Raw genomic sequence first — 26,274 nt, forward strand, 5'->3', positions numbered from 1 at the left:
GAGAGAAGCCACTGTGTTTATTGTCCACCCCCCTGTGTCTCACTGTGTCCCCCTCCCTGTGGCCTGACAACCCCGGCAGGCTTCTGGGAACACTGTCGCCTCCCCACACAAGGGGCGGTCACGGCGTCTCGCTGTCTTCAGTCCTGGATTATTCCCCATTTCTTGCCGGCTATCTGAACCCTGCCTACGCTTCTGAAAATAGTCCCGAAATGAAACCCTCTACCGTTCATCCCTTGGGAATGCCTCCTGCTTCCTGACTGATAAAGCGACTGGCACCAGGAGTGGCGTCAGGAAACAGACTCTTAAAGTAAGACTCTGGAATGGATTCCGTTGCCTGTCTGATGGGCACGGGGGTCCCCTCCTTGCTGAGGGAGGTGAGACACTGGTAGTCTGTGGCATGTTGTGCTCTCACGATGATCAAAAGGTGGCCCCTGGTGGCAGGGGATGGACTGCAGGCTGGGAGAAGAGTCACTGGCCCTTGGTCGCTGTGGGAATTTTGATGATTTCAGGGGTTCTCTGGTGGGCTGACTGCTGTCACCCTGGAGAGTGTACATAAAGAGAAGGATTCGTAGCCGAAGCCTCAGGTGGAGAGCGAGAGGCACTTATGTGGCGGCTGAGTGTCCCTCACATAGCTGTAGGACCGCCAAGGCTCAGGGTCTCATCCAAGCTCTGGGTGCTGAGCTGAGCTGCCAGTGAACCGTGTGATTGATGGGGACTCCAAGACTTAGGATGGGGACATTCGGGCAGGCACAGGTGAGGCCGACAACGGTGAACCCGAGGTTCTTTTGAACGTCCCTCGTCAGTGGAAACAGCCCCTCCATCCCCGTCGGAGGGAACTAGCCTCTATTTCATGAGCCTGTGGCATGACTCGTCGTCTGGGGGCAGGGGTAGAGCCCACATCCCGCACGCACCTGTCACCTGCAGGACTGGCCCCAGCCAGGGTGGGAATCCCGGCCAGAGGAGGAGGAGGGCAAGGTCTTGGGCACCGACACTACTGCTTGGCTGTGTCCTCGGCCATACCAGCATCCCCTGAGCCCCCACGTCCTTGGCGATCAGAAGCTGAGACCCTCCCTCCCTCCTGAGAGTTTCTCCTTGGGATCTGCACCAGCCAGCGTCCTGCTTGGGAAGAGATGGCCCACCCAAAGTGTCACCGAAGAGGGGTTAGCGGGAGAACACTGACACGTTGGACGGGGTTAAGGGAAATAAGGGGGTGGCAAACTCCCGAACTTCTGGGACGGGCCCCAGAACCCGCAAGCTGCAGAGTGAGTGGGGAGGCACCGAACAGGGGCCATGGCCATGGGCGGGTGACCAAAGCTGCTGACCAAACTGCAGCCTGGCAGGAAGGGAGTGGGAGGAGTACCTTGTCCCCCGCCCCCTGCCCTCTGGGCACAGTCCATGAGTGTGGACCCGGGAGCTCAGCCAAGCGCCTCCCAGAGGACCAGGCCACAGAGGGCACAGCCCGTCACCCATTGCACACGGCAGGACCAGTCTTCACCAGTGAGACTGCGGGGCATGACACCACACAAGAGGACGCACGGGCATCGCAATGCCCTCCACTGGCTGCTCGGACGCGGCCCCTTTGGGTTGAGTCAGCCTCTGGGACAGTTCACGGGAGAGGGAGACACTGTTCTTTCAACTCAGTAAGATCAGGCAGACGTCCGAACGACCTGTCTGAGGACGTGAAGTAGAGGTGATGGGCGCTGACACACTGGGCCAGCGAGGCCAGTGTCCTGTTCCTCCATCAGCCTGTCAGCACCCCCAGGCTCCACACTGCTCCAGAGACTGTGGTTCTCACTTCCTGTTTCTCCCTATTCCTGTTCCCTCCCTGTGCCTGGGGCCGCTGTCTCTTTCCAGATTTCGTTCACATGCCCACTGCCCAAATTTCGTTACCGTCCCCAGGCACCACTGCCACAAAATGGATTGCGTATCAGACTTTACTGAGGGTTTGGAGTAACAGGAAGGGACTGTACGGGGCGTAGTACAGGCAGCTGCTTAAAACTGGCCACCAGACACCACTGTCTGGAAAGCCTGTCGCCAGTTCCCTGGAGCAGGGAGTTTCTTTCTGATCACATTTTCCCTGAGGTCCTGCATTGTGGCCGACGTCACAGGCCTGTCTCCAAGCGCTTTTTGTTTGCTCTCTGCCAAAATGCCATTTCTTTTGCTGGACAGATCCCCTCTCCATCCACAGCCCCAAACTTCATCTCAGCTCGGCAGAGACTGGGGAAGGCTCTCTGACCGCAAAGGACAGTCACCTCCCTCCCTGAGCAGCATAAAGCGACAGCAGGACTTGGAAGTTCCAGACCTTTCCCCTCCTCACACTCTCATATTCTCAGGTCTTCCTCCCTTACGTTCTCTTCGGTGGAGCAGGTATTATTGCTTAAATATTTATTCTCCATTGTCCTGAGCAAGCCCCAGGTTTCCACGTCCCTATCTTCACCTTTCTTTGGTCTCTTGGCACAGGTACGAAAGCAACCCAAGCACTTAGTAAGAGTCTGGCTGATTGTGCACAAGCTCTAGTGGGCATGGTTAATAGCCACTGACATGACAAACAGGAAGACCGTAGCAGAAACGTGCTTATGATACAAGTTTAGGAGAGAGTATGACTTAAATTATGTAACTGATGGCATGTATGAAAAAAAAATCTATCTTGCATGTGGACAAGGATTGGAAGGGAACACAGGGACACACTGAAAATCACTGTTTAGTTGGAGGCTTGCGCGGGGAGTGATTTTTAAATTTTCTATCTTTTCTGAAATGTTATTATTTTCCCCTTGCACCCCCCCCCCAAAAAAAATGGGTCAAAATAGGGTGGGAGCAAATCTCAGTGTGGGAAAGACCTGATCCGGCCCATGGGGCCCGGTCAGTGCCTCTCAGCCTTCGACGTGCATGCAGGTGGCTTGGCGGGTCTTGCTGGTAGCCTTGTGGGCCGCACCCCTAGGTCGGGAGCGGGGCTGTGATTCTGGAGTTCTGACAGGTACTGTTGCTTCTTCATCACCGTTTGCGCAGCGGGCCCTCAGGCATCCTGTTTTTCTGCTCCTGAGAATTCAACAGCATCTGCAGGCGAAGTCTTCCAGACCTGTCCTGTCCCTTGCAATCTGCTACCAAGTGGTCGGGTGCTGGTTCTGACAGCTGTCGTAAACCCACGCTGATGAGCTTGTCACGGAAGGGCGCGGCATTCCTGAGGTAGGCCGCAGAGTGTGAAGGCTGCCGCTGGGCCCGAGATGCTGCACAGGCCCCTGCTTCGGCCCTTCCCGTACACACAGCCCCAGTGCATCTCAGTCCACTGCCTCTGCCAGCTGTCCCTTTGTGCATCCCACGTAGTGGAGGGGGTACAGCTGGACATGCTCTGGAATGCTGCCTGAACAGTTGTGGCCTTGTTCACTCTCGGGGGTCGCCTAGTGGTGACAGTGCTTTGGAAACCTGTTTCCCAGGTGGCCTGGGTTGGAGCGGGACCTGTGGCTGGGACGCAGGTGACGGGAAGGGCGCCTTGAACTTCTTCGCAGCTGCATGTCTCTGCTGGACAGCAGGCCAGCAGGCCAGCAGGCCTCGGAGGGATGGAATGAATGCATTTAGTGGAGGGGGAGTTCAGATGGTCTCATGCGTGAAAACTGATGACAACGACACTTACATAAACCAGTAGACACCATATCCCTTGAGGGCAGGTGCTGGGAGAGGTCGCTGTGAGCATCCCCCTGACCGGGGGTCCTGGCTGGGAGGTTTGGCCTGTTGGAAGTGGCCCTGGGAAGCTGAGGAGAACCCAGGGCTTCAGCCTGTACAGGGAGGGGGACCCCGAATCTCAGGTCCTCCCAGCTCCGACCCCTGGCTTCTCCTGGGGTGGTGGAATCAAGGAAGGACACACGTTCGTCTGTGTTCTGTCATTTCATCCTCACATCAACCTTGTGAGGTAGATGCTATTACCTCATTTGACAGGTGAGGACGTTGGGGCTCAGAGAAGCTGCATTACTTGGGGTCACAAAGCAAAGAAGCAGAGGAGCTGGGACTTGGGACCGGGTTTGTGGGCTTCGCTCTGATATTCCCACCACAGGGTCACAGTCGGCGATCAGGGGAGAGGTGGGGTGGGCGGGTGGGAAGAAGAGGGGGCAGGGAGGCCCCTGGGGCGTCACTGTCAACGATTCGGTCCTCGTCCCCTCCACCCACAGCACGTTTCTTTCAAAGCACCCCCCCTCCTGTCCCATCACCCCTCTGCGGTCCACACACCACAGAAAGGGCAAGGTTTCTCCTCCCTCTCATGAAATGAAGGTGCCAAGGCACCAAGGGGCGAAGGACTCGCTCGTGGACACACAGCCTGTGCGTGGCTGGCAGGACCGGAAGCCAGGCCTCCCCGCCCAACACTCACGCTGCAGCCTGTGCACACTCGCGGCGTTCCTGGGTGAGATCATTCTGTGTGAGGAAAAATTAGCAAAAAAAAAAAAGGTCTATGTGTGGCCAAAGGAAGGGACTGCTCAACACGGACCTCGCCACCTGATGGGATGCTCCGCAGGCACCAGGGACAACGGCCGTGGAGCAGGTTGGGGGGGCGGGGACGGTGGGAGCACACCGTGCTGTAACATGGACGACACAGCGTCGTGCACGCGGTGCGGATTCGGCTGTTTAAAAAAAAACATGTGTAGAAAAGGCTGGGAGAAAGTGTTTCCAAATGCGGACTTCTGGGAGGCGGAAGTAGAAGGGTTCTTTCACTCCCCTTTTCCTTCTGTCTTTTTTTCCCGTATTTTCCCGAATTTCTAAAATGCACGTTTCATTTATAACAGGAAAAATAGACCCTTCTCTATGTTAGTTTAAAAAAACAAAACAAAAAAACGTGGCCGGGAGGCGGCCTCTGTGCCTTTTCTGAGTTCCCCGCCTTCTCCTTTCACGCCTCGCCACCCTCTGTGCCGCCTGTTGGGAGAGGCCTTGGGTCTGAGCGGGACATCTGTGCTGGGGGTCCCACCGCGTGTGCTGGGGGGTCCCACCGCGTGTGCTGGGGGTCCCACCGTGTGTGCTGGGGGTCCCACTGTGTGCGTTGGGGGTCCCACTGCGTGTGCTAGTCTGCATTTCAAGGGCAGAAGGAGACTGCTGTTGTGCGATGGGGGCGTCTGTGCCAGAGCCAGGGAAGGTGGCCACACCCCGGTCACAGTAATGCCCAGGCTGGCCCATGGTTAGAAAACCCACAGTGCCGCGAGCGTGTCATTCGGGCACTGCCGTGACAGCAGGCAAGGCCCAGGTGGACAGTCTCCACCCCCGCTGGCCGTGTGCATTGCTGGTCCCTGTGGGCTGGCAGGCCGGCGGCCAGGGCCAGCCCTGCCCCGCGCCTCAGTCGTCCAGGTGCTGCTCCTCCCAGGTGGACGTGGGGATGGCGCTGTAAGGGTCCATGATGACCTTGGCGCAGCGGATGATCATGACGACCAGGAAGAGGCAGAGGAAGACGAAGCAGGCCAAGGTCAGCCCTTTGTCTACGTCCACGTAGACGGGCTCGGGCGTGGGCTCCTCCATCTTGCAGTGGGGGTGGCTGCGGGCTCCCCGTCCGGCTCGGGGTTGACCGGTACCATCTTCCACCCCTGTAGAGAGCCGAGTAGAGGGTGGGGACGAGGCACCGATATCCCCCACACCTGCCCCCCGCGGAGCCATTATCATCGTCACCAGCCCTGGATTCTCAGAGCGCTATCACGGAGTTGATCGTTTGGTCCTCATAACAGCCCCGGAGGCAAGGCAGCCAGGCCCCAGTGTGCCCATCCTGTACATGTGGAAACCGAGGCCCAGAAAGAAGACAGCTCACCCAAGGTCCCGCATCCCACACCTCGGGCCTCTGTGTGCCTCTCCGTCCTCGGGCAGAAGCGGTAGGGTCCCTCCCCCTCATCTCCAGAGCTTCAGGCCAGTCGGCCTGGCTTGTCTGTAGGCCCAGAGCACCATGCTTTCCCCCCACCCAGACCTTGTCTCCCTCCTCAGTCATTCCTCGTGGGCACTGACCTGCTGGTCGGAGTGGTCACCACGTCATAAGAGCCTCTGAGTGGGCTGGCACCCTAGACTAGGCCGCTGCACGAGGGCGAGCGAGTGGCCGGACATCACAGCCGGAAGCCAGTGAGAGCAGCAGCCTCTCGCTCAGGGCAGGTCCCTGCGTGGCTGAAACGGCAGGACAGACGAAGGCCGGTCACTTCCCAGCAGCCCACGATGTCACCCGGGCCGGCGGGAGGGCCGGCCTGCGCACCTCCCTGCTGGCCTCGTGTCGGGGGCTGCCGCGTTTCATTCTGGTGCTTTCCCCCCTTTTTAAAATTATAACATTTAAAAAAAAATAATGTAACACATGCGCAACATAAGATCTACCGTAACCATCTTAAGTGTGCAGTTCAGTGGCAGTAACCGCATTTGTGTAGCCATCACCACCATCATCTCCAGGTCTCCATTCATCTTGCAGAACTAAAGCTCTGTCCATTAAACAACTCCCCGCCCTCCCCCGTCTCCAGGCCCTGGCAGCCACTGCTCTGCCTCCGTCTCTGTGAATTAGATGACTCTAAGTACCTCGTGTCAATATAATCATACAGTATATGTCTTTTGTGGCTGGCTTATTTTATTTGGCATAAACATCCTTAAGGTTCATACGTGTTGCAACATGTGTCGGAATTTCCTCCTTTTTTAAAGGCTGAGTAATATTCCACCGTATGGGCAGACCACATTTTGCGTATCCATTCACCTGTGGATGGACACTCGTGCCACGTCCACCTTTTGGCTCTTGTGAAGAGTGCTGCCGTGAACGTGGGTGTGCAAATATCTCTTCGAGGCCCTGTTTCAAGTCTTTTGGGTGTATATCTAGAAGTAGAATTGCGGGATCCTGTGGTAATTCTCTCTTTGATTTTTTGAGGATGAAATTCGACATTTTTGTATGAATAACACTCGTACATGGTTTAAACTTTTAAAAACACAGAAAGAAGAGTGACAAGTAGCAGCGCAGCTGTGTCCCCTGGGATCCGGCTCATCCCTAGAGGGGCAGCTGCTGTTAGGAGGCCCTCGCACAGCCCTGTGACGTGCCTCATCTATGCAGATCTTCCCGTCGGCTCCCCTCTTCAACTGTGGAATTCCCATTTGATCCTTTAACAAAATTTCCCCGGCTCTCCAGTGAAATGTCCCGCCTTGTCACCTACTTTCTGGATCTTCAACATCTTCATCACAATACTTTAGAGGCCACGTTCGAGGATTCTGGTGCGTGGGTCATCTACGCGTCTGCATCTTTTGTTTTTGTCTTTCCTTTGCTTCGCCTTCTCGAGGTCTCTGATGACAGGCTCGTCGGGATCCGGAGCGGTGGCAGCGGTCCTGGATGACGTTATCCTTCGGTGGAGAGGGCTCCCACGCAGGTGGAGTTCAGGCGCAGTATGGAGCGGGGGCCACGTGAGGCGGCGTCCGCTCATTAGCCAGGCCGGCGCTGCATCTAGTCTGACAGCACTTAGGTGCCGGTCCCCTTCAGGTTCCGAGGTGAGAGCCCAGGGTGTTTACTGGGGTCGTTTCTCCCCGGCGTGCCTTGAATTCTAGTTTTGCTCCTCAGTGCCTTGAGACAAATGACAACGGTGTGGGGTGAACCAGTCAGGGTTCTTCAGCAGCCGATGTTGTATTATTCTGTGCTGCAGGCTGCAGGTGCAGGAAACTAGGAACGCTGGTCATTGGCTGAAAGGCTCTAGTGATCACGTGGAAGGCCAGGCCTGGGGACGGGCACACAGGGGTTTGGTCCCACTTCTGCTACTATTGGCGCTGGATTTTTGCAAGATGTTCACTGGAGCATTGTAACCTTGAAAAACTGGGAACAAACTGTCTCTCAATAATGGATTTGTTAACACAGGGATGGCATATCTCTGTCATGGAGTAGTCCAAGGCCCTTTAAAAGACACACACACACGTGCATACACGCACACACGCATACAAGGTCTAGGAAATTTTGTTAAATGAAAGAATAAGTTGAAGAATGATACTGCAAATACGATATGATTTCCATTAAGTGAAACGACACTGTAAATTTTAATATTGCACATATGCGAATGTTGGGGTGGGCGGTTGGTGCCCTGCTCACTCCCAGGTCAAGACCATCCCTGCTTTCACTGAGACATTTAAGATGTAGAAAAGCACAAATAACAATGTAACTAGCGCTGGTGCTTCCAGAATGCAGAATTTGCAACTGTTGCCTGATGGGATTTGCTCCATCCTTCCTGATCAGATTCATAAGTACTCCTTCTGGTGTAACTTCCCCTGCAGGACTGTGTCCTCTCACCCTGTCTGGCCCTCAGACCACCTGGACTGAGGCCTGCATTTTTCAGTCTGGGCACCCACACAACGCCTTGGGTTCCTTGGACCTGACTTCACAAACACTGGCCTAGTCTCCCTCCCTCCATTTCGTAGACAACAACGCCAGACTGTAGAGGGAGACGGGATCTTCTCAGAGTCCCAGAGCAATGGCACAGCTGAACCAGAGCAGACCCACGTTTCTGGCCCCAGCCGGGCCCGAGTGCTGGGGCCAGTGGCACTGGTCGTAACTGGCCCTCAGGGAAGGGGAGCTAGGGTTGTTGCCGCAGGACCCAGTCTGGCCTCTCGAACCCTGACTATCATGTTTCAGGTCCTGGGTGTGTGTTAAGTTAGCCTGGGGTCCCCCATGCAGATGGTTGCATGGTGACCCGCTTGTATTGTCTGGGGTGAGGACAAGGTCCTATCATGTGCGGGTGTAGCCCACAGGAAGATTATTAGTGCTTTCCAAAGCCTTCCGTCAGGGGCGCATGCCAAGAATGGGAGCTCAGAGACCGGATCTGCCCACACCCCCTGACTCCAGATGGAGTGTGCTCATCAACCTTAACTTCAGGCAGGCGCGAGTCTTATCCAGCTCCGTTTCCAAGCGAGGATACGACCCCCGGGGGGATGGCACATTACACTCAGCTGCTGGTCCCTGGGAGCTGAAGGGCTGGCCAGCCCCGAGGTCCCCAACATAACTGCATCGTCCTCCAGCCCCGACACTGCACACGCCACACGCTCCACCTGTGGCTTTGTGAGGCAGCTGGAGGTGAACTGGCTTGAGAACCAGGGACACTGATCCAGCACGTGAATGACCCCGAGGGCAACGGCTGCTCAGCAGGCTCGTGAAAGCCTGCGGTTTGCAGGTCGGGGTGTAGCAGAGCCGGATGGCGACAGCTGTGAGTTAGAACATGCAGTTGTCATCACACAGGGAGGTCGGGAGCCTTGGGCTTGTGAAAGATTTTGCCTGTGCGCACACGCGCCACTGTGTCCATCTGCCAGGCCTCTGATTCCGTGCGGCCGCCGGCTAGGCACTCAGGGAGGACGCCGTATGAAGTGCACTTGCCCCTGCCCCTTGACCCGCCGCCCAGAACGACTGTCAGTCAGCACCGCCGCCGGGCCTGGCTCTGGCAGCCGCCACGGCCCCCCAGGTGGCCTGGTTCCTGGGGGGCTGTTGTAAGCCGGCCCAGCGTGGTAAATGCAGTGAGATTTCTCCGAGGCGCGGTGGGCGGTGGCTACTCCGATGACGCTGAGACGCTCTACCCCCCAAGGAATGCCCGTCGCCCACTGTCACCGCGGCCTGTTCTCTGGACCAGGCCCAGGGGGCCTAGAAGGGGAGGCATGGGTGGCCGCTCGGGGGTGAGTGCAAGGGGGGAGGGTGGGTGAGCCCCGCAATGGCGGAGTCTCACAGGTCGTGCCCAGCAGTGGGGCAGTGCCTTGGCCCAGAGGCCAGAGCCCTTCTCTGGGGCGAGGTGGGCAGTGACACCTGAAGGGAATCCAGACCCTTTAGTGTCATTGTCTTCCTGCCTTTCCTGTGAAATTCTGGGTACAAAAGGGTCTCTTTATTTGAACCCCACCCCCCCCCCCCGCCCCATGGGTGAATGAATGATGCCTCCCACTGACAGCCGGCGAGACGAGGTAGAGTGTGCGGGCTTGGCTGTCTGAAATGAGGCTTAGTCCAGCGGTCCCCGGAGGGCGGTCTCCGTGTGGACACAGGGCAGCGACCCCCATCTCCCGGGGCTGTCAGCCCAGATGCAGTGGCAGCCGTGCAGCTGTCTGTACGAGTGGAGAGGACTGTGGGCGCGGCCCCTGGGGAGGGCGGCGAGCGCCGGAGGGGTCCGAGGCCCAGGCCATCTGGAACGTGAGGAGTCATTTGGGTGCTGCTAGAATCCATTGCAATGCCCCAGGCCTGGCCACCCCCGCCGCCCTCCAGACACCGCCGTTCAGCACCTGGCCGAACTTCCCGTCCTGGGCACCATGGCTGCGGGGGTGGGAAGATCAGTTCAGCGTACCGTTATTAATTACCCTCTGCATCTAGAGTCCTTGAAGCGTCTGCCGGTTTTCTCCGAGCAGGAAGCCATCCTGTTCGCACTCTGCTAATGCGCCCTCTCCTCTGAGCCCAGCACGCCAGGTTCCAGGGAGCAGATGAAGCCTGAGGATTTATGTGCAAAGCCCATGCTCAGGACAGCGGGGAGGACGTGGGGGAAGGATGTGTCAAAAATCAATAGAGGCTACAATCAGATTTCTGTTCTTGCTAAACCGACCCTCCGGGAGAGGCAACTGACACAGGGTGGACCCTGGGGCTGGAATGCTCCTGGGACAGGCAAGGCTGACCCATCCTCCCCGGAGGACGTGCAGCATGTAAAAACGCCTTGGTTTCAGGAGGAGTCAAGTGACAGCCCGGCTGAAGGTCGGGCAGATGCTCTCGTGAGAGCCTGTGCCACAGCCGATGCAGGGGGCCAGGCGGTGAGGACCAGGAGAGCCGGGCACCATTCTGGCCATGAGAGAGGGTGAGCCAGACTCGGCACTGGCTGGGCAGCCTGAGCAAAGGTGACTCAGTGACTGAGAACTGTGTTTCTGCAGGCCAGAGCTGACTCAGCCCTCACACTTAGGCACCTGCCCCTCAGGGCTGCGATGTCAGCAGGATCCACCGACCTCCACGGGGAGCGGGGACCGAGCTAGCCCTTGGGGTTTGCAGGCTCAGCCCAGATCCCATGTACTAGCAGTGCAGTTTGGGAAAAGTGTTTAACCTCTCTGGGCCTCAGTTTCCTCACTGGTAAAACGGGGGTGATGATGAGGGCACCAAGCTCATAGGGTTGGGGCAAGGTTGAGAGGAGCGATGTCACATAAAGCTCAGAGAACTGTGCCATGCAGAGACAACGGTAGAAATACCAGTGCTGCTATTCTGTCCTCTATGTCCTGTGTCCGAGCTCACATGTCCCCTGAGTTTGGGGCGCTCAGGCCCTGGGTGTCAGGGCCCTGCAGGCTCTGACCCCAACCAGCCTCACCGGGCACGCTGCCCGAGGCAATCTTGTGTTGACCTCGAGACTGAAAAGGCGATTCTGATTATTTGTTTATAAATGGATAACAATGATTTGTTTTGTCTATGAATCTGGAGGGTCTCTGGGCTTGGCTGGGGTTCTTGCTCAGACCACAGTGACGATCGGGTGGGGACTGGGGTCCTCTGGTGTCCACGCTGGGGACAGTCACACAGCCAGGCTCCTCAGGCATCGCTCTCCACGAGTGGTTTCTCCATGGGCTGGTGGCCTGAGGGCCACCGCCCCTGGACGCAGCGACTCGGGGCACAGAGCCAGTGTCCCAAGAGACAGCTGCAATAGTGCTGTGACCTTTTCTCATCCAGCCCTGGAAGTCACAAAGTGCCATTTAAGCCTCATTTTATGCACCGACACAGCTACAGAGGCCCGACGGGTTCGAGGAGAGGTGGAGACGCCACCCCTCGGTGGCGAGGGTCAGAGAATTCGGGGCATGTTTTAAGCCACCCCGAGGCTCTGTCCCTCTGCCCGTGTTCCTTTCTGCCACCACGCTCTCTCCCTGAGGTGCCACCTGTCCACCTCTGCTGCTCAGATTGCTCAGAGCCCTCACTGAATTCACTCTCCAAGGTCTTTCCTTGTCCTGTGTCCCCACTGCCACTGAACCCCAGCAGCCTCCTGCGTTCACGACCACGGTTAATCGGGCTTCGTTCCTCCAGGTTCCAGCCGTGCAGGTGAGCAAACAAGGACACCAAAGTGGAAACCCGGAGGAATCACTAGGATGATTTACGTGCCTGACCTCACAGGGACTTGTTCATTCTTGCTTTTACATTCTTCATTACTTCCCCCCAGAACTTCTGGAAAGTACACCTACAACTTGAATAATCAGAAAGCATTTCTTTTCCAGAACAAGTACATTTAAAAACGGATGGTAAATGTTTCTTGCTCTGAACCCAAATCTTAATACCTCGGCTATTAAGCTGCTCCAAAGCTCACTCTCTAAAGAGCTGGGGGAACCATGCTGTAAGACAGGTGCGAGGCGAACACAGTCCTTTCTGACATATAGACCGAACTCGGAGCCACTCTGGATGTCCGCAGATCAGGCCGTGGGGCACGGGTTTTGGCCACCCACGGGCTCCGCCGTCGCGCGTCACGATTTTCCGGGGCTGCGCAGCGGAGGCCGTGGTCGCCGAGCTGTGGCTCCTGACAGCCGGCTGCGTGGCGACATTTGTGAAAAGCAGGAGATTAGGGCACGCCCCAGTGTGGAGACCGTGTGGGAGCTGCTGTGTGTCTGGGGGGCTCAAGGAGGAAGGGGGCGTCTGTATATCCGTCCGGACCGCGAGAGCCGTTGGCGAGGTCAGGCCCGGTGGCAGACTGTGCCGACTCCCCACGCTGGCTGCGTGAGCCTCCAGCTTCGGACTCCCAAGCTTAGCATGCATCAGGACCCCCCTTGGAGCTGCTGAGACACGAGCATTGCGGGGCTGTGCCGGGAGCTTCCGCTTCAGGGGTGCGGGGCTGGGCCTGTGAATCTGCGCTGTAGGGTGAGCCTCCCCGGGGGGGGGGGCTTTGATGGTTTCTCCGCTGCCTTCTCTGTTTGTTCGGTCACATGCAGATCACCCCCACTTTTCCCCAGGCCTCCATGTGATGAGCTGGCTCACTTCATACATCCTGCTGTGCAAGCTCCTGCTAAGGCTTCCCGGTCACTGTCCGTCTGTCCATTTGATCCATTTGAAAACTAGAGTAGCAGGGTGAGTTGTCAGTGGTCATGTGGCTGTCACTGGTGGGCTGACATCCTGAGCCAGGCCAGGGGCATGTGACGACAGAGGCCCTCGTGCTCCCTGGGTGCGAGGTTCCATTCCTGCCACTGAGGTGCTGCTTCCTGGGTGGCCCCCTCCACCAGGCTGGCCATGTGCCGCATGCAGGAAGCCTGTTTCTTAAATTGCCCCTCATCCCCCACCACCTCTGCGTCTGAGATGCCGCTGAGGAACAGCTTTTGTCCGGTGAGCAGCAAAGGGTCCCCTCCTTGGACTCACTTTGGAGGTGGGGGGCCCTCTGAATGGGGGTGGGGGCAGCACCGGGCCGGTGGGGAGCTGAGCGTCAGAGGGGGATCAGTTCCGGAGAGTGGTCTGACCCTTGAAATACTGCAGATCTGCCCCCCACACGGACAGATAGACAGACACCCGATATCTGAGGTGTGTTCTCAGGAACAGGAAGGGGCTGTCGCAGGGAACACCCGCGGGGCGGGCACGGCAACGAGCAGTGACGACTTTGCTTGAGGATGTGGCCAGGGGCGGGCGGGGAGGGGGTACGGGCCGGACTTCAAAGCTCAGCTTGCCGAGAGTGGCGACGCCTCTGTTCTTTTGTGGACGCTGAGAATGTGTCCGCTAACATTTTCGGCGGGGTACAGGGAAGGGGAACACATGCTCCGCCACTGAACAGTCCTGCCTTATGGCTGACAATGATGCGACCCGGGTCTCTTCCTGGCAGCTGAGTTCAGAATGTGCACTGTCTGTCCACTGGCCCCTAGAAGAAGAGCACCTGCTCCCCCATCCCCCAGCCACCGCCCCAGACTCTAGTTTTTAAGAGAGGGGAACAGACTTTACAAGAGAAGGGTCATCTCAGAAGCTGAACAGCCAGACGATGCCTGGAGGCTCAGATGGCAGGTCCATCAGTGCCCTCCAGGGATTTGGGGCTGGTGACTGTTCCCGTGCACGGGGCCTCGGTGCTGCGCCAGCCCCCATGGCTTACGGGAGGAGCGTGGAGGAAAGCTGCAGGGGCCACGTCACCCTGGCGCCGTGGCGTACAGCTCCTCAGTGTCTTCCGTCAGCACCGACTAAATAACATCTCGTGAGCCAACAGCAGGCACAAGTGGAGGAGGATGCCCAGGCCGCGTTCTGGCTCTGCGGCCAAGAATACTGTGGCTGGTTGGCAGTGTCTGCTCTGGGCCAGGGAAGGCGGCACTACAGATGTGTGCCATCTCCGTGCAGGCTTCTAGAACACAGGCCCCTCCGTCTGAGCCCAGGAGAAGTCCGTGCAGCCAGAGGGGGCTGGGTATGGTGAAAAAGGCTTTATGGTTCCTGGCCACTTGTGAGCTACTGTTGCCACCTCTGGGTGACAGACATGTCATCGTGCCTGCCACCTGTGTGTGGTCAACTCATCTTGGCCACTAGAGCACGAAAATTTGTGTCAATGGAAAGATCGTCTTTCAGTCCCCCATGTCTGACTCAGGCCCGGATGGCCATAGGGCCGGCACAGTTCCCTGTCCTTCCGACCCTGCCGTCACCGCTAGGGGGAGCACAAGGTCCATCCTGCCACCCCCGGCACAGGGATGACACGCCGTTCTCCCAGCCAGGCACTGGGAGTGATGTCTTAGAGGCAGGACACAAACCCCCAGGGGCTGAGGCCCAAGGGCTGCCTTGCTTCGTGTTCAAACAAAGACGTATTATGGAGCAGCATAAACTATTTCAAAATAACGTAAACGGTAAAAAAATAATTAGAGAATTTAAAAAATTTTAAAACTCCCAGAAGCACAAAGTATACACTACATACTGAACACGGAATGTGTGACTTGAGGCCTGTCAGTTACTGAGACCGTCATGGAGACGGCAGGCGGGCAGCACCCGAGGAAAGAGGCTTGAGGCCGCAGTGCTCTGCACCTGGTTCCCTTCCACCTAGGACATTGTCCTTCCACATTTCCCTGGAAGAAAGCTCCCCGGGCGTCCCGCCTGCAGGGCAGGCAGCATCGACGTCCCTGGGGACACAGCAGGCACTTTTCCTGGAATGTCCAGCCACAGGGGTGTGTGTTCAGGGGCACGTGGAAGAAAGCTGCTGTCCATGGTGGGGACAGGAGCAGACCCTGGAAGAGGGGTGCATGAGGAGTTCGTTTGTAAACCGCCTACAAAGTGTTAGGCTGTCTTGTATACGTCGTCAGCTACAATTTCCACAACCACCCCACAAAGGAGGCCACAAACAGTTCCCGACATTTGTAAACGGGGAACCTGAGTCTCCAAAGGAGGTAGGGGCTCCCATGCAGTGATCGATTGTAGCAGAGACCGGTTCCACAAAGTCACCCCCCAGCCCCAAACGTGAATAATCTCACTTCATCCTCAGAAACGGAACTGGTCATTAATCACAGTTAAGTGCTGCTACATTTCTTTTTCTTTTTCTTTCTTTCTTTTTTTTTTTTTTCGAGAACTGACTTTAAATCAGGATGTTTTCCTTCGAGCAGACTCATGTGATAGGTGCAGCACAGGTGATCACAATTCGATGACCCCGGCTGGGAACATACCAGCTGTCCTGCCCTGAACTAACTCCTGGGCGATTCAAGTTGCTTTTCTGATCGTAAGTTTCCTCACCAGGAAAACGGGGATGATAACTGTCATTCTGGAAATTAAATGACAGCATGTGTAGAATGCTGAGCATACAGAGAGTGACTAACAAATGGAAGTGGCTTAGGTGCTGCTTCTCCCGGGCTTTACAGATGAGTGAACTGAGGTTCTAAAGGGCCCCTGGCTTCAGGTCCCCTGCCCAGCTGCAAATACTGATCTGCCCGCTGCGGGGACCAGGGTTCTGTCTCCCTTGTGGACGTGAGATGACCGACTCTCACAGGGCTGGCTCTGTGTCATCAAGAAGTGCCTCCCTCCCCGTTAGCCAGATCTCCGGTTGGTGGAGGACTGCCATGCACTGTGGAAGTCTTTCCTTCTGAAACGATTCGGATATTTGGAAAGGCATCCCTCTTAACGTTAATGTGAACTTTCCAAAGTTCACTGCTGTGGACCAGTTCCACAGATTTTAACGCCAAGGTTCAGGGCACCGTGGTCTCCTCCAGTCCAGAGAGTGTTGGAAGCACTGACCTCAGAGTCTTGGAACCTAGTCAATATTATAAACACTGTTCTTTCCATTGCGGCTGGACAGGATAATTTAATGACATTTTCCTTGATAGTGTTTCATTTTCCTTCTAAATCATGGAAATAGTGTCGAATTTGAAATGATGCTACACACAGATCACCTCAGGACTACAGATTTTGAGTCTGCTGTGATAGCATGTCCTGGCAATGTAAATATTTGTTGGAGGAAGATTAACTAGCAGGTGACATATTCAGAATGGCCGCCTCTTTCATCAACCCAGTGAGAAAATAAATAGGAAAGATACAGGGTTCTCTAAATCACGACTTATAAGCAGTCATTGAGCCTCTGGTCGAACTATTACTTTTTTTTTTTTCAGGCTAATTAAGCTTCATACTATTTTTTTTAAAAAAACCTTTATTCCACCATAACCTTGTTTATTTTAAATTTACATCTTAAATATTTAACAGCTAGAAATCTGCTATCATTTTCCAGACGCATTTGAGTTCAGAGACACATTATATTTCATGCATTCATTACTTGAATGTCGTTCAGAAATAAACAGTACAACTGGAAAAAGTGATTGGAAAATTAATCGTCTGGAACATGAATAGAAGAATGCAGAGATTATACAGGATAAACAAACAGGCTGCCCACAGCTTCCCTTTTGGATAAACGTGAAGTCACCGGTTTCAGCACAGTTTTCCAAAGGTAGGTTTTTGCTTGCACGATTTTCCTTTGGATGTGTCCTCAATACTGGTGCCTGCCTCTCTCATGCTGAGCCAGCCATGAAAATGTGGCCTTAATCCAAATCCAACTGGTAAATCACATCTAAGGCCTTGGATGTCTGGCTTTATGACATCTTAAACCCACTGGGCAGGTTTGCAAAGACCACAGATCAGGTTATCACAGTGCATGTGGAGAGGTGGCCAAGGGAGAGGGAAGGTCCAAAGCCGCCCGTGACCCCACTGGGCGTCTACCGAGAAGGAGCATCCCCTTGCTCTTTCCAGGTCATCTCTCCCTTTGTAACTTTCTCTGTGGGCAGTAGATACTAGTATAAAATGTAGCTCTGTGAACCAGCGCCCAGAATACCACCCAGCGCCATGCTCCCTTCCTCCCTGATATGGGGTGAAGGGCTGTACGGGGCTTTTCGCCACAGATCAGAACAAAATCCAGCTGAGACCTGATGTGCAGAAAGGCTGCCACCAACAGAAGTTTTCCCAGAAGTTACATCAGCGGTGACCTTCATGGGCTACACGGAGAGAAAAATGGTTCTGTGTTGCTGTCAGCCACAGTAAGGGGCCGCCTTCCCGGCTCTGAACTTGACGGGTAGGAATTTCCAACTTTGACTCACTGTCAACTCGCACCGCTCAAACCCTCAGGAGCAGGGGGGCCCGGGACCCCCACATGGACAGGCGCAGCAGCTTGATAGAGCCTGAACACAGCTCAACTCTCCCAGACGGCGGTCCGCGCCGCTGCGACGCGGAAGCCCGGGCTGCGGCGACCTGGCCACCCTCCCCCGACCCAGGCGCGCCTGCAGCGCGGCTGAAAGGTCGGCACCTGGGCGGCCATGGGGTCCCCCCACAGCGGCGGCGGGGCTCGGTAAACTGTGGCGAGCAGACCCGTCTGTCTGCCTGCCGCCAGGGCCCCTGCCCACGATGCTGCGCCCCAGCCCGCAGGCGCCCGGCGTGTCCCAGGGCGCCCCCGCATCCTTACCTGGCGAGGCCGGTCGCGTGCGCTTGGGGGTCCCGGGCCAGCTGCGGCGCTTCCCAGCCGGGGGCGCGGGGTGCGCGCGTGGGGGGCGCAGGGGCGCGCGGCGGGGCGGCCGGGCTGCGGGCTGCGGCTGAGTCAGCGCCCCGGGCCAGTAGCCGAGAGGGGGCTCTGGGCGGAGCGGCCGCCGGCCTGGCATTTTAAACGCGCGGCAGCTGGATGCCGTTCAAACGGAAACGCAGGAGCCGCTTCACCCCCGGCCGGGGCGTGGGCAGCGGCGGAGGGGGCTGGAACCCCTCGCAGGCGCGCAGACCCATCTGGCTCCCGGATCTGCGCCCCCTGAAGCGCTCCCATCAGACACCCCTCCAAGCCGCCGCCCGCAGCATGCTCCGGAGCGAGACAGACATTTCCGTGAAAGTTGGGGAGACAGGAGGCCGCGCTGGGAAGCCTGGCCGAGGCAGACAGGCAGGGGAAGAGAGTGCAAAAATGCTGAAGTGGCTCCCTCGGGCCACCGACATGCGTGTCCGCCTCTTCAGAACCCGCAAAGCAGGAGAAAGACGATTGCCATTTGCAGGGGATTAACGTTCCAAATGAACAGTCTCCTTCTGCTTGTCACCCACTTAGTGGGGACGAAAAATCCCATTCTCACCGGCAGCAAAACCATAAATCAATAGGAATATAAGTTCACTAGGGAATATGTTCTACTTTGTAAAAAGAAAAAAAAAAGTCTTGTCTCTACTGGGGGACGCGGACGAGAAGAACCTTGTAACTGTAGCAGGTCCTCTTTATCTGTAAATTCAGTACATTCTCCATCGAATTCCAGGTAGAATTTTCTTTTTACCTTGATACAGTGATTCCAGGTCTCTTGTGGAAGAGCAAAGAACAGTCCCCAAAATGTGGATAAGGAGGATGAGGGGAGTAGACCCGCTGGGTATTAAGATGAGAGAAGGCACGCTCGGGCGGACCAGTAGTGTGCAGCAGGGGCTGGGCGCTTACTGCCGTACGTGTGTCAGCCGTGCGATGCAGGTACTAACACTGCTGTCACTTACAGGTAAGGAGACGCATGGAGTCGCACCCAGAGTCACACAGCCGGAAGCGGGGGATCAGACTGTGATGCAGACGCTCTGCCCCGGGGACCCGAGCATCCGTGCTCAGACCTGTCATGCCGCACCGCCTTCATCCTAAAGCAACGGTAACTGAAACAGTGTGTGCCCTGCCCAGAGGCGCTACAGCACGATGGGGTAGGACGGAGAGCCTCAAATCGGAAGAACGTAAGAAATGGTGGTGTTTAAAGGGGCACTTCGAGTTAACAGACTAGATGGATTTTCCCCAAAATGACGTCCAGCTGCCGCGCGTTTAAAATGCCAGGCCGGCGGCCGCTCTGCCCAGAGCCCCCTCTCGGGTGCTGGCCCTGGGCGCTGACTCAGCCGCAGGGCGGCACACCCCCGTGCCCCCGGTGCACGCACCCCGTGCCCCCGGGGAAGCTGATTTTCTGCCTAGTTCCCCAGACCAAAATAAATTCAAGATTTATTGCTATTGAATATAAAAAAAGTGAAGCCAAAATATAATTACATAAATATACCGGTGAGGTACAAGCTGAGTCTTTGTCATAAACCTGGGCTCGTGTAAACCTTTCTAAATAAATCACGAAACCATGAAGGAAAAGACTGGCAGATCTGATTTAAAAACCTGAATAAATTTATTTATGAAAAAAGACATCATAAACAGAGTTAAAAAGTCAATGACGAACCGGAAAAAAAGATTTCCTACATGACTTATAATTATATTTATTTTGAAATACTCAGAAAATAAAGAAAAAATCTTGGAGAAATTCTCATTTTACTAACCAGTGCTGCCGCAGCTTGGTATTCTGGGCTTTTCCCAAGCTTGCTTCTCCCCCCACATTCTGAGCACCGAGGATCCTGTGAGTGAGTTCTCTCTCTGCCCGTAACTGCAGGTAGCCATGCTCACCTCGCCTGCCCTCTAGCTGAGCGAGGAGGGCAGTGCACTGGACCATGTCCGGGACAGTCCCTGTGCTGTCACAAAGGGCCTGAAAACCTGAGTAAGCCCTAGCCTTTCTTTTAGTCACCTTGTTAGGGGCTGACCAGGCCTCGAAGGCCACTTGGGCATTTCCTTAAATATAAACATTTAAGGCATACTATAATTTTTCTAAACCCATGCTGATACTGTTTTACTTTCTCCATATCCTGGCACCCTAAAAAGAAAAAGCAGTTGGTCGAGAACTCTTCTCGACAATGAGAGGCCCTAGCAATTTATATTAATCAGTCATCAAGTATTCAAATATTCACAGAACACTCACTGGGTGCAACTATGAACAAGACATATAAATTATGCAAATTAGACATTTTAGTCATTTAAAAATAATTTCCTACCCCATATGGGCCCTGTTGTTGTAAGTTTCCACTGAATGGTACAACTTGTCATCAGCCGTCATGCTGTTTCACTTCCTTGTGAGTTGCAGCAACCCTGTTTAAAGGCCAAGGACGTTTTGGAGCCTCCACACGCTGGTGACAGCTCTGTCCAGGTGGGAGCCCCTAGTTCTCCATCCATGCATCCATGCATCCATGCATCCATTATCCATCCATCCATCCATCCATCCATTTATCCATCCATCCATCCCCCATTTTTTCTGTCAAAACAGAGACCAGGCAATCTCTCTTCTTGGGCAGTGAGAGAACGGGATTTGGTAAGAGAGATGATCTTGTCTTAACTAATGTTGAGGCTTTCGTTCCAGTATCACCTGATGCTATATTAGTGGCAACAAGGGGACTTGCCTTTGGGTGTCCTGACTCCTGTTCCTGCATGCTTCCCTGTCAATATCTGAAGTTGAGGTGACTCCCATGCTGCTCATGCAGGTTTACAGTTAAGCTGCGGTTAGCCTCAGCCAGCTGGGATAACTGAGGCACAGCAGCAAAAACCCTTTCCGTACGATGCAGTGAATTCCAGGGATGGATGGTCCCACATCCCACTGGTTTAAAGGGAATACTGATCTGCTGTATCACGAGAAGCAATTTCTGGTGTCAAATGAGGTGGAAAATGAATGTGAGTTTTCCTGAACTTTCCCCCTGCACTTTCAGCTTCAGCACTGAGCTCAGCAGAACCGACTTTTGGGAACTGATTTATGGGAAGCCACGAGAGACGTTTTAAGTCTGTGGGAGGGAAAGTAAATTCATGTGTCAGAAGGACAAGCCAAACACGTTCTCAGTGAAAGACACAAACTCAACAGATGAAAACTCACGGCGACATTTATCTGTGTCGTGTGGTGGGCATGGCAAGGCAGCTCTGTGCCGAAAGTGGTGAAATTCTGAATTGACCACACTGGTCTTTGGAGGCTGTTTCCATGCCCGGGAAAGGCAAACTTGAGTGACAGGCGGAGTGACAGATGATGGCGGTCAAGGGTAGTGGGGTAATTTGGGTTTTACAGCCATTCGGTTTTAGAGATCAGGGGTCAGACTTAGAAAGGAATACTGGAAAAAGATAATACTCAATTGAGATGAGAAATGGAAAATGTAAGAGAAATGACTTGTGCCTGAGTAAGAGTGGTTCGTGGGCTGCCATTTAGTTTTTAATTTCCAGCAAGCTTGCTTAGGCTCAATTCCCATGCTGTCGACTAAAATATTAAGTGTGGCTTCATCACACTGATTCCTAGTGATACTATGTAAAACCAAAAACTTGACAGCCCATCGATATGCACTCAGAGCGTGGTCTGCGGCTTAATAAACCTAATTTAGAAGAACTCAGGCCATGACATTTGTCTTGTGATCAGAGAATGGGCATGTATTCTCTTGAGCAAATGCATCTCCTTCTTTAAGTAAACCCGTGTGGTTCATTGTAGCTGCATGCTCTAAAAATGTATGCCTCCTAAGGCTAATGCTTTAGGTTCTAATTCTCTGATCAATAATATACAAACAGAAGGCTCAGATTGTCTAGATGGAAAATCACGAGTTCCCAAAATGGCAGGGATTGAGACACAGACACTCTGTTCACAGCAAAAGCAACAACGAAATGGGGATTCTAATTCAAACTCTGAAATGGGTTGAAGGTGATAGAGCAATTTAAAGAGGAATTTTCCTTTAGAAGTATGTAGTTTGTTTTATTCGAGACCATCAGCCTTCGTTCTTTAATAGTCTCAAGCGTGAATTTCATTTCTATACGCCAGGAGAAACAGCTCCTGTCACGCTCGAAGGACAAGAAGGATATTATAGTCTACCAAATCCAATGAGATCATTCATTGTTTTGCCTACCGTTCTCTGAGTTGATTGAACAATTATGGGCTAAACGATATAATTGCTCACATGTGCTGTGTGACAAGGACCCACTGCCCGTGTGCTGGGTGCATCACTGGTCCTTGGACCCCAGTCCACCTGTCTTGTCCGCCTGTCCCTCTGTCTACCTGTCTACCTATCCCCCTGTCTACCTATCCCGTCCCCCTGTCCACCTGTCCCGTCCACCTGTCCACCTGTCCCCTGCCCACCTGTCCCTGGCTGCCGTCCCTCAGCATGTGCCATGTGGTCTTTCCAGGTGCTCATCTCTCAGGATGTGGCCACGTTTCCAGGCTCTGGATGACTCTCTGCGGGTCTTCAGTTGGGCTCCTGTCTCCATACTCAGTTCAGATGGCCTCAGACCAGCCCGCCAGCCAGGCCCCAGAAGACTTTTTCCTGAGAACTCATTCTGTGAGCACCCCAAGAGGGAACTTCTGTCATTTCACACCCCTACTGGCTCTGTTGCCGAACAACTGTCCTAGGCCTACACGGGCTGCCGCGGGCAGTCTGCAGGGAGGCCTTCTTGCTTTCCTTCTTCCTGCAGTGCAGATGTCACCAGCCTCCCCAGAGATGCCTGACTGACGTAGAGCAGCCCACGGGTGGAGCTTAAACACCTAAAACTTAGCAAGAAGGTCCCTGGCCACCTCGGGCATTTTGCAGGGAAGAATAAGGATGTCTGAGTAATCACATGGATTCTTCCAGGAAGAACTCAGCCCCAAAGAGGCTCTTTTTCATTCTCTAAATCAGCAGGCAAAGCCCCTTCAGCCACGGCGGCGGGCCCAGTGCTGGGGACAGGCCAGTGGGCCCACCTGGTGCTGAGTCCGAAATGCTGACTGCAGGAGCAGTTCAGTGGGGACTGCGTGGTGCAGGCTGGCAGCATCTGCTTGGGACCAAGCTTGGGGCACGTGCTGACAGAGAGGCTGAGAACGTTCTGGCACCAGGCCGTCTGTTCTGACACCACTGGCACAGGTCAGCCTGGGAGGCAGGAGCAGGTGACACAGGTGTGAGAAGAATGGCACAGAAGAAGGGAGATGGGGCGAGCAGAGTCCAGGACGCGCCTGGGATGGAGCTGCTGCTGGGAGGAAGTGAACAGCCGAGCAGGGGGCCTGGGGGCCGGCGCTGCCGTGGGCCCCGGGGGAGCTCCGCGTCCTCTGAAACACATGCTGGGAAGGAGGCACTTAGCAAAGGTACATTCCTGGAGAGAAGGGGTTGGGGTGCCCCATGGAGGGGGGCCGGCCAGGCAGGGTCCACATTGTGTGTGTGACCCTCAAGGTCGTGCTGACCGCCCTTGGGGGCCGGCGAGCATCCTTGCCAGTGAAGGCCACACAGACTGAGTCGCCTGCGGCGTGGACTTGGGTGCTGCCCCCGCAGCTCTCGTCTGGGAACGTGGCTCCACCAACCAACCTAGATCCCACGGGAGGGAGACACCGACTCCGGTTGTGGTTCACTCATCGCCTAAGCGGTCAGAGAGAGCCCAGGGCCCCCCTCTGGCCCTCCCTGTCCCTCGTATCACAGTAAATCAGGGCAGCCACCTAAAATGATGGCAGGTACCAGGCAGGTGTCACGATGGAGGGTCCAGGTCAAGTGTGGGAGCTGGAGACCATGCGTCCCTGCCACGGGGGACAGCCCCCGCTGGACTCTGGATGATATTTTTCACATGGGAAGGTGGGCCCCGCATTGCCAGGAGTTTGGAGAAACCTGACCTCGGGATTTTAAGAGAGCTCTGATCTTGTATGCTCTGAACTAATTCATTTTTTCAGTGCCATGTGAGCCTAATAAAATCATCTATGAGCTGGATGCCCCCTGTCGCTGCCTGTGGTAGTCTGTCCTGTAAATTATAAATTTCAATGTGTTTTAATTCAAAAAACAATTGCTTATGTGTTTTTTAAAACCTCATTTCCCCCGCTGCAAACAGATATTAATCTATTCTTCCGGAATCCCATGGGGTTGGGGCGAGGAGGGAGGCAGTATTATTCAGGGTGGTGCCTTGCAGACGCTTTTTTTCAAATAAAACCTTCTGTTCCGCTACAATATGTAAAGCTGATAAAAGTGATAAATGGGTTCTTTCATTTCCTCAGTGAAACTAGATTCTCCCCTCCACCCCCCGCTGATTGAATAAATAATACATGTTTGTTGGGAGAGAAAAAAAAATGAAACAGTACAAAACAGTATAAAATAATGAAAGTCCCTGAAATCAGATGACCTGAGAGAATCACCGTTACCTTTTTGTCATCATTCTTGTTTGTCTCTGTATACACACACACACACACACACACACACCCGTTTGCATGAATAAGATTTTACTGCAGTTACCAAGGACACCATTTTAACTGCTCGTTTGAATTCTCTTTTGGTCTTTCCTGCCTCTCCCCTCTCTCTCCCCTGGCTCTGCCTCCGGCCCCATCCCCAACGTACTAATGGGTGTTTTTTCATTTCTCTCTTCATTTCTACCTCCGTGCATTTGTCTGTCTGTCTGTCTATCTATCTATTATCTATCTATCTATCTATCTATCTATCTATCTATCTATCTATCTATCCATCCATCCATCCATCCATCCATCCATCCATCTATCTACCTGCTGCTTGTGCATAGCCCAGGAATAGAAGCTACAGCCCGTGCTTCCGGACACAGCATCTCCACTGCCTCTCTCCTTCATGAGACCCTGGAAATCATGGCCCGACTCTGGGAGGGGGGCCCTAAGAAACACATACCAACGCTCACCCCTGCTCAGACGTGCATCACGTGTACGTAGAGCTGTTCAGACACGGTCAGTTATTTCTCATTGCATCGCAAGGTCTGCGAGAACAGCACAGCATTTCCCGCCGGCTTCTCACCTCGGAGGGTCCTCGTGAGGGTTTCGGGACACTCGTGCCAGAGGACACAGTGATGCTGATCTTTTCACCTCTCACGTCCCCAGGAAGCAGGGAGGGATGCTGAGACGTCAGGGCTCTCATCTCCACATGGCTCACTGCGCTTCCCGTCCCGTCACTTACCTGTGAGGTGAACCCGGGAACCCGGCCATCAGCTGCGACGACAGCCCAGGAAGGATTTCCAGGTGGGACGCCTTTGGGGACCCACCTTACCAGTGTCAGACTCATCTGAATCTGGCAAGGTCTCGAGCAGCTGTCGGCATGTGGACCAGTTTCTAGCATCTGCCGTGGGGTTTCTACAGGCGGGGTATCCAGGGCCTCAGAGTCACATGAGGGTTGGGAACGCAGGAGAACTGATGAATTCCCCCAAGGGGATAAAGTGGAGGTGGGGGAGAATAAAGCAACAGCTGAAACGCCACCCAGGAAAGCGAGTCACTAAAAAGGGCCATACAGCCGTGGACAGGCAGGTAGAGACACAGGGCGTCCCCGGCTTCATGACCCAACTCTCCCTGGGGTGCTGCTCCCAGAAGACCAGGCAGGTAGGAAAAGTCTCAGAAAACTACAGGCGCCCGCATGGACCAGCACACAGCAAGAACAGCTGCTGGGAACGGGGGTGACCGGGCCCAGGCCCCACCCCCTGGTCCTGCACGCAGCAGCTCTGGGAGTCTGAACAGGACCACGGTGTGGTCACAGCCCCCAGCCAGGGTGAGCACACCGGGAGGACCCCCTGGGACAGTGCGGGCATGCGTCCAGTGAGGGGAGAGAGGGGCCACTCCAACTGTGGCTTCCCTGCTCTGTCTCCTCTGGGTGTACAACCCAGGGCCTGTCGCCCGACACATCTGGGTGCGTGTGTTGTGACCACTGTGGGTCATTGTCAGGATGCATGATGCTCACGACCCTATGCTGTCTGCTGCCTCTCTGGCCATGAGTGCTGCCCAGAGCAGCTGCGACCGGGTCTCATGAGGTCCAGTCCTGGGCTTTGCCCCCTGCCGCCGCCGGCTTTGCCTCTGTCCTGTTGGCCCCTTTGCAGACGGCGGTCTTGGTGATTGGGGCTGGTGGCAAGAGGTGGAAGAGGCTCCAATCCACCTGCCGACCTCCCACCGTACCCCCAGGGTTGGTGCCAGGGGCGCTGGCTCTGCCGATGCGTGTGTACGGCTGGCCACCCGCACCCACCTGCTAATTCCATCCAGCTGGATGCAGGACCCTGTGGGAACTGCAAAACTTGTACGCTATTAGAAGGTGAGGAAACCCAGCCAGAGTCAAGGGGACCCATGGCAAGGACCAGGGCGTGGGGCGTGTGGGACGGAGGCCCTTTC

General features: G+C 55.0%; 3 protein-coding genes across 11 annotated transcripts in view; 2 read left to right on the forward strand and 1 right to left on the reverse strand.

Moving 5' to 3' along the window:
- Positions 1-23,884, forward strand: part of FAH (fumarylacetoacetate hydrolase) — a 39,586-nt gene extending 15,702 nt beyond the window's left edge. The window contains exons 14-15 of one of the 4 annotated variants that reach the window (XR_004954316.1): positions 18,856-19,075; positions 22,347-23,884. Coding sequence is in view for 3 of the 4 variants with exons in the window: in XM_016125790.2 (XP_015981276.2) it covers positions 11,969-12,171 (203 nt within the window). In the remaining variant the exon portion in view is untranslated. Of the gene's footprint in view, positions 1-11,968; positions 13,244-18,855; positions 19,519-22,346 lie in introns of those variants that run through there. The other 3 variants (XM_016125792.2, XM_016125790.2, XM_016125797.2) reach the window with 3 other exon arrangements.
- CTXND1 (cortexin domain containing 1) lies at positions 1,917-18,188 on the reverse strand. Of its 6 annotated transcripts, XM_036231859.1 has the most exons (3): positions 17,811-17,920; positions 5,965-6,117; positions 1,917-5,555 (listed from the first exon to the last, which is right to left on the reverse strand). In XM_036231859.1, the coding sequence occupies exon 3, from the start codon at positions 5,488-5,490 to the stop codon at positions 5,311-5,313; it is 180 nt and encodes a 59-aa protein (XP_036087752.1). In that variant the 5' UTR covers positions 5,491-5,555; positions 5,965-6,117; positions 17,811-17,920; the 3' UTR covers positions 1,917-5,310. The 6 variants fall into 6 exon arrangements, 3 of the variants coding, with proteins under 3 accessions (XP_036087752.1, XP_036087751.1, XP_036087753.1); XM_036231858.1 differs by lacking the exon at positions 5,965-6,117 and having other exon boundaries at positions 17,811-18,188; XM_036231860.1 differs by lacking the exon at positions 17,811-17,920 and having other exon boundaries at positions 5,965-6,196.
- Positions 23,885-25,017: 1,133 nt separating the features above from the next.
- ARNT2 (aryl hydrocarbon receptor nuclear translocator 2) overlaps positions 25,018-26,274 on the forward strand; it is a 101,148-nt gene continuing 99,891 nt past the window's right edge. The window contains exon 1 of the mRNA XM_036231850.1: positions 25,018-25,143. The gene's annotated coding sequence lies outside the window, so the exon portion shown is untranslated. The remainder of the gene's footprint in view (positions 25,144-26,274) is intronic.

Source organism: Rousettus aegyptiacus, unplaced genomic scaffold (genome assembly GCF_014176215.1).
Source record: "Rousettus aegyptiacus isolate mRouAeg1 unplaced genomic scaffold, mRouAeg1.p scaffold_m13_p_14, whole genome shotgun sequence".
Taxonomy (NCBI): domain Eukaryota; kingdom Metazoa; phylum Chordata; class Mammalia; order Chiroptera; family Pteropodidae; genus Rousettus; species Rousettus aegyptiacus.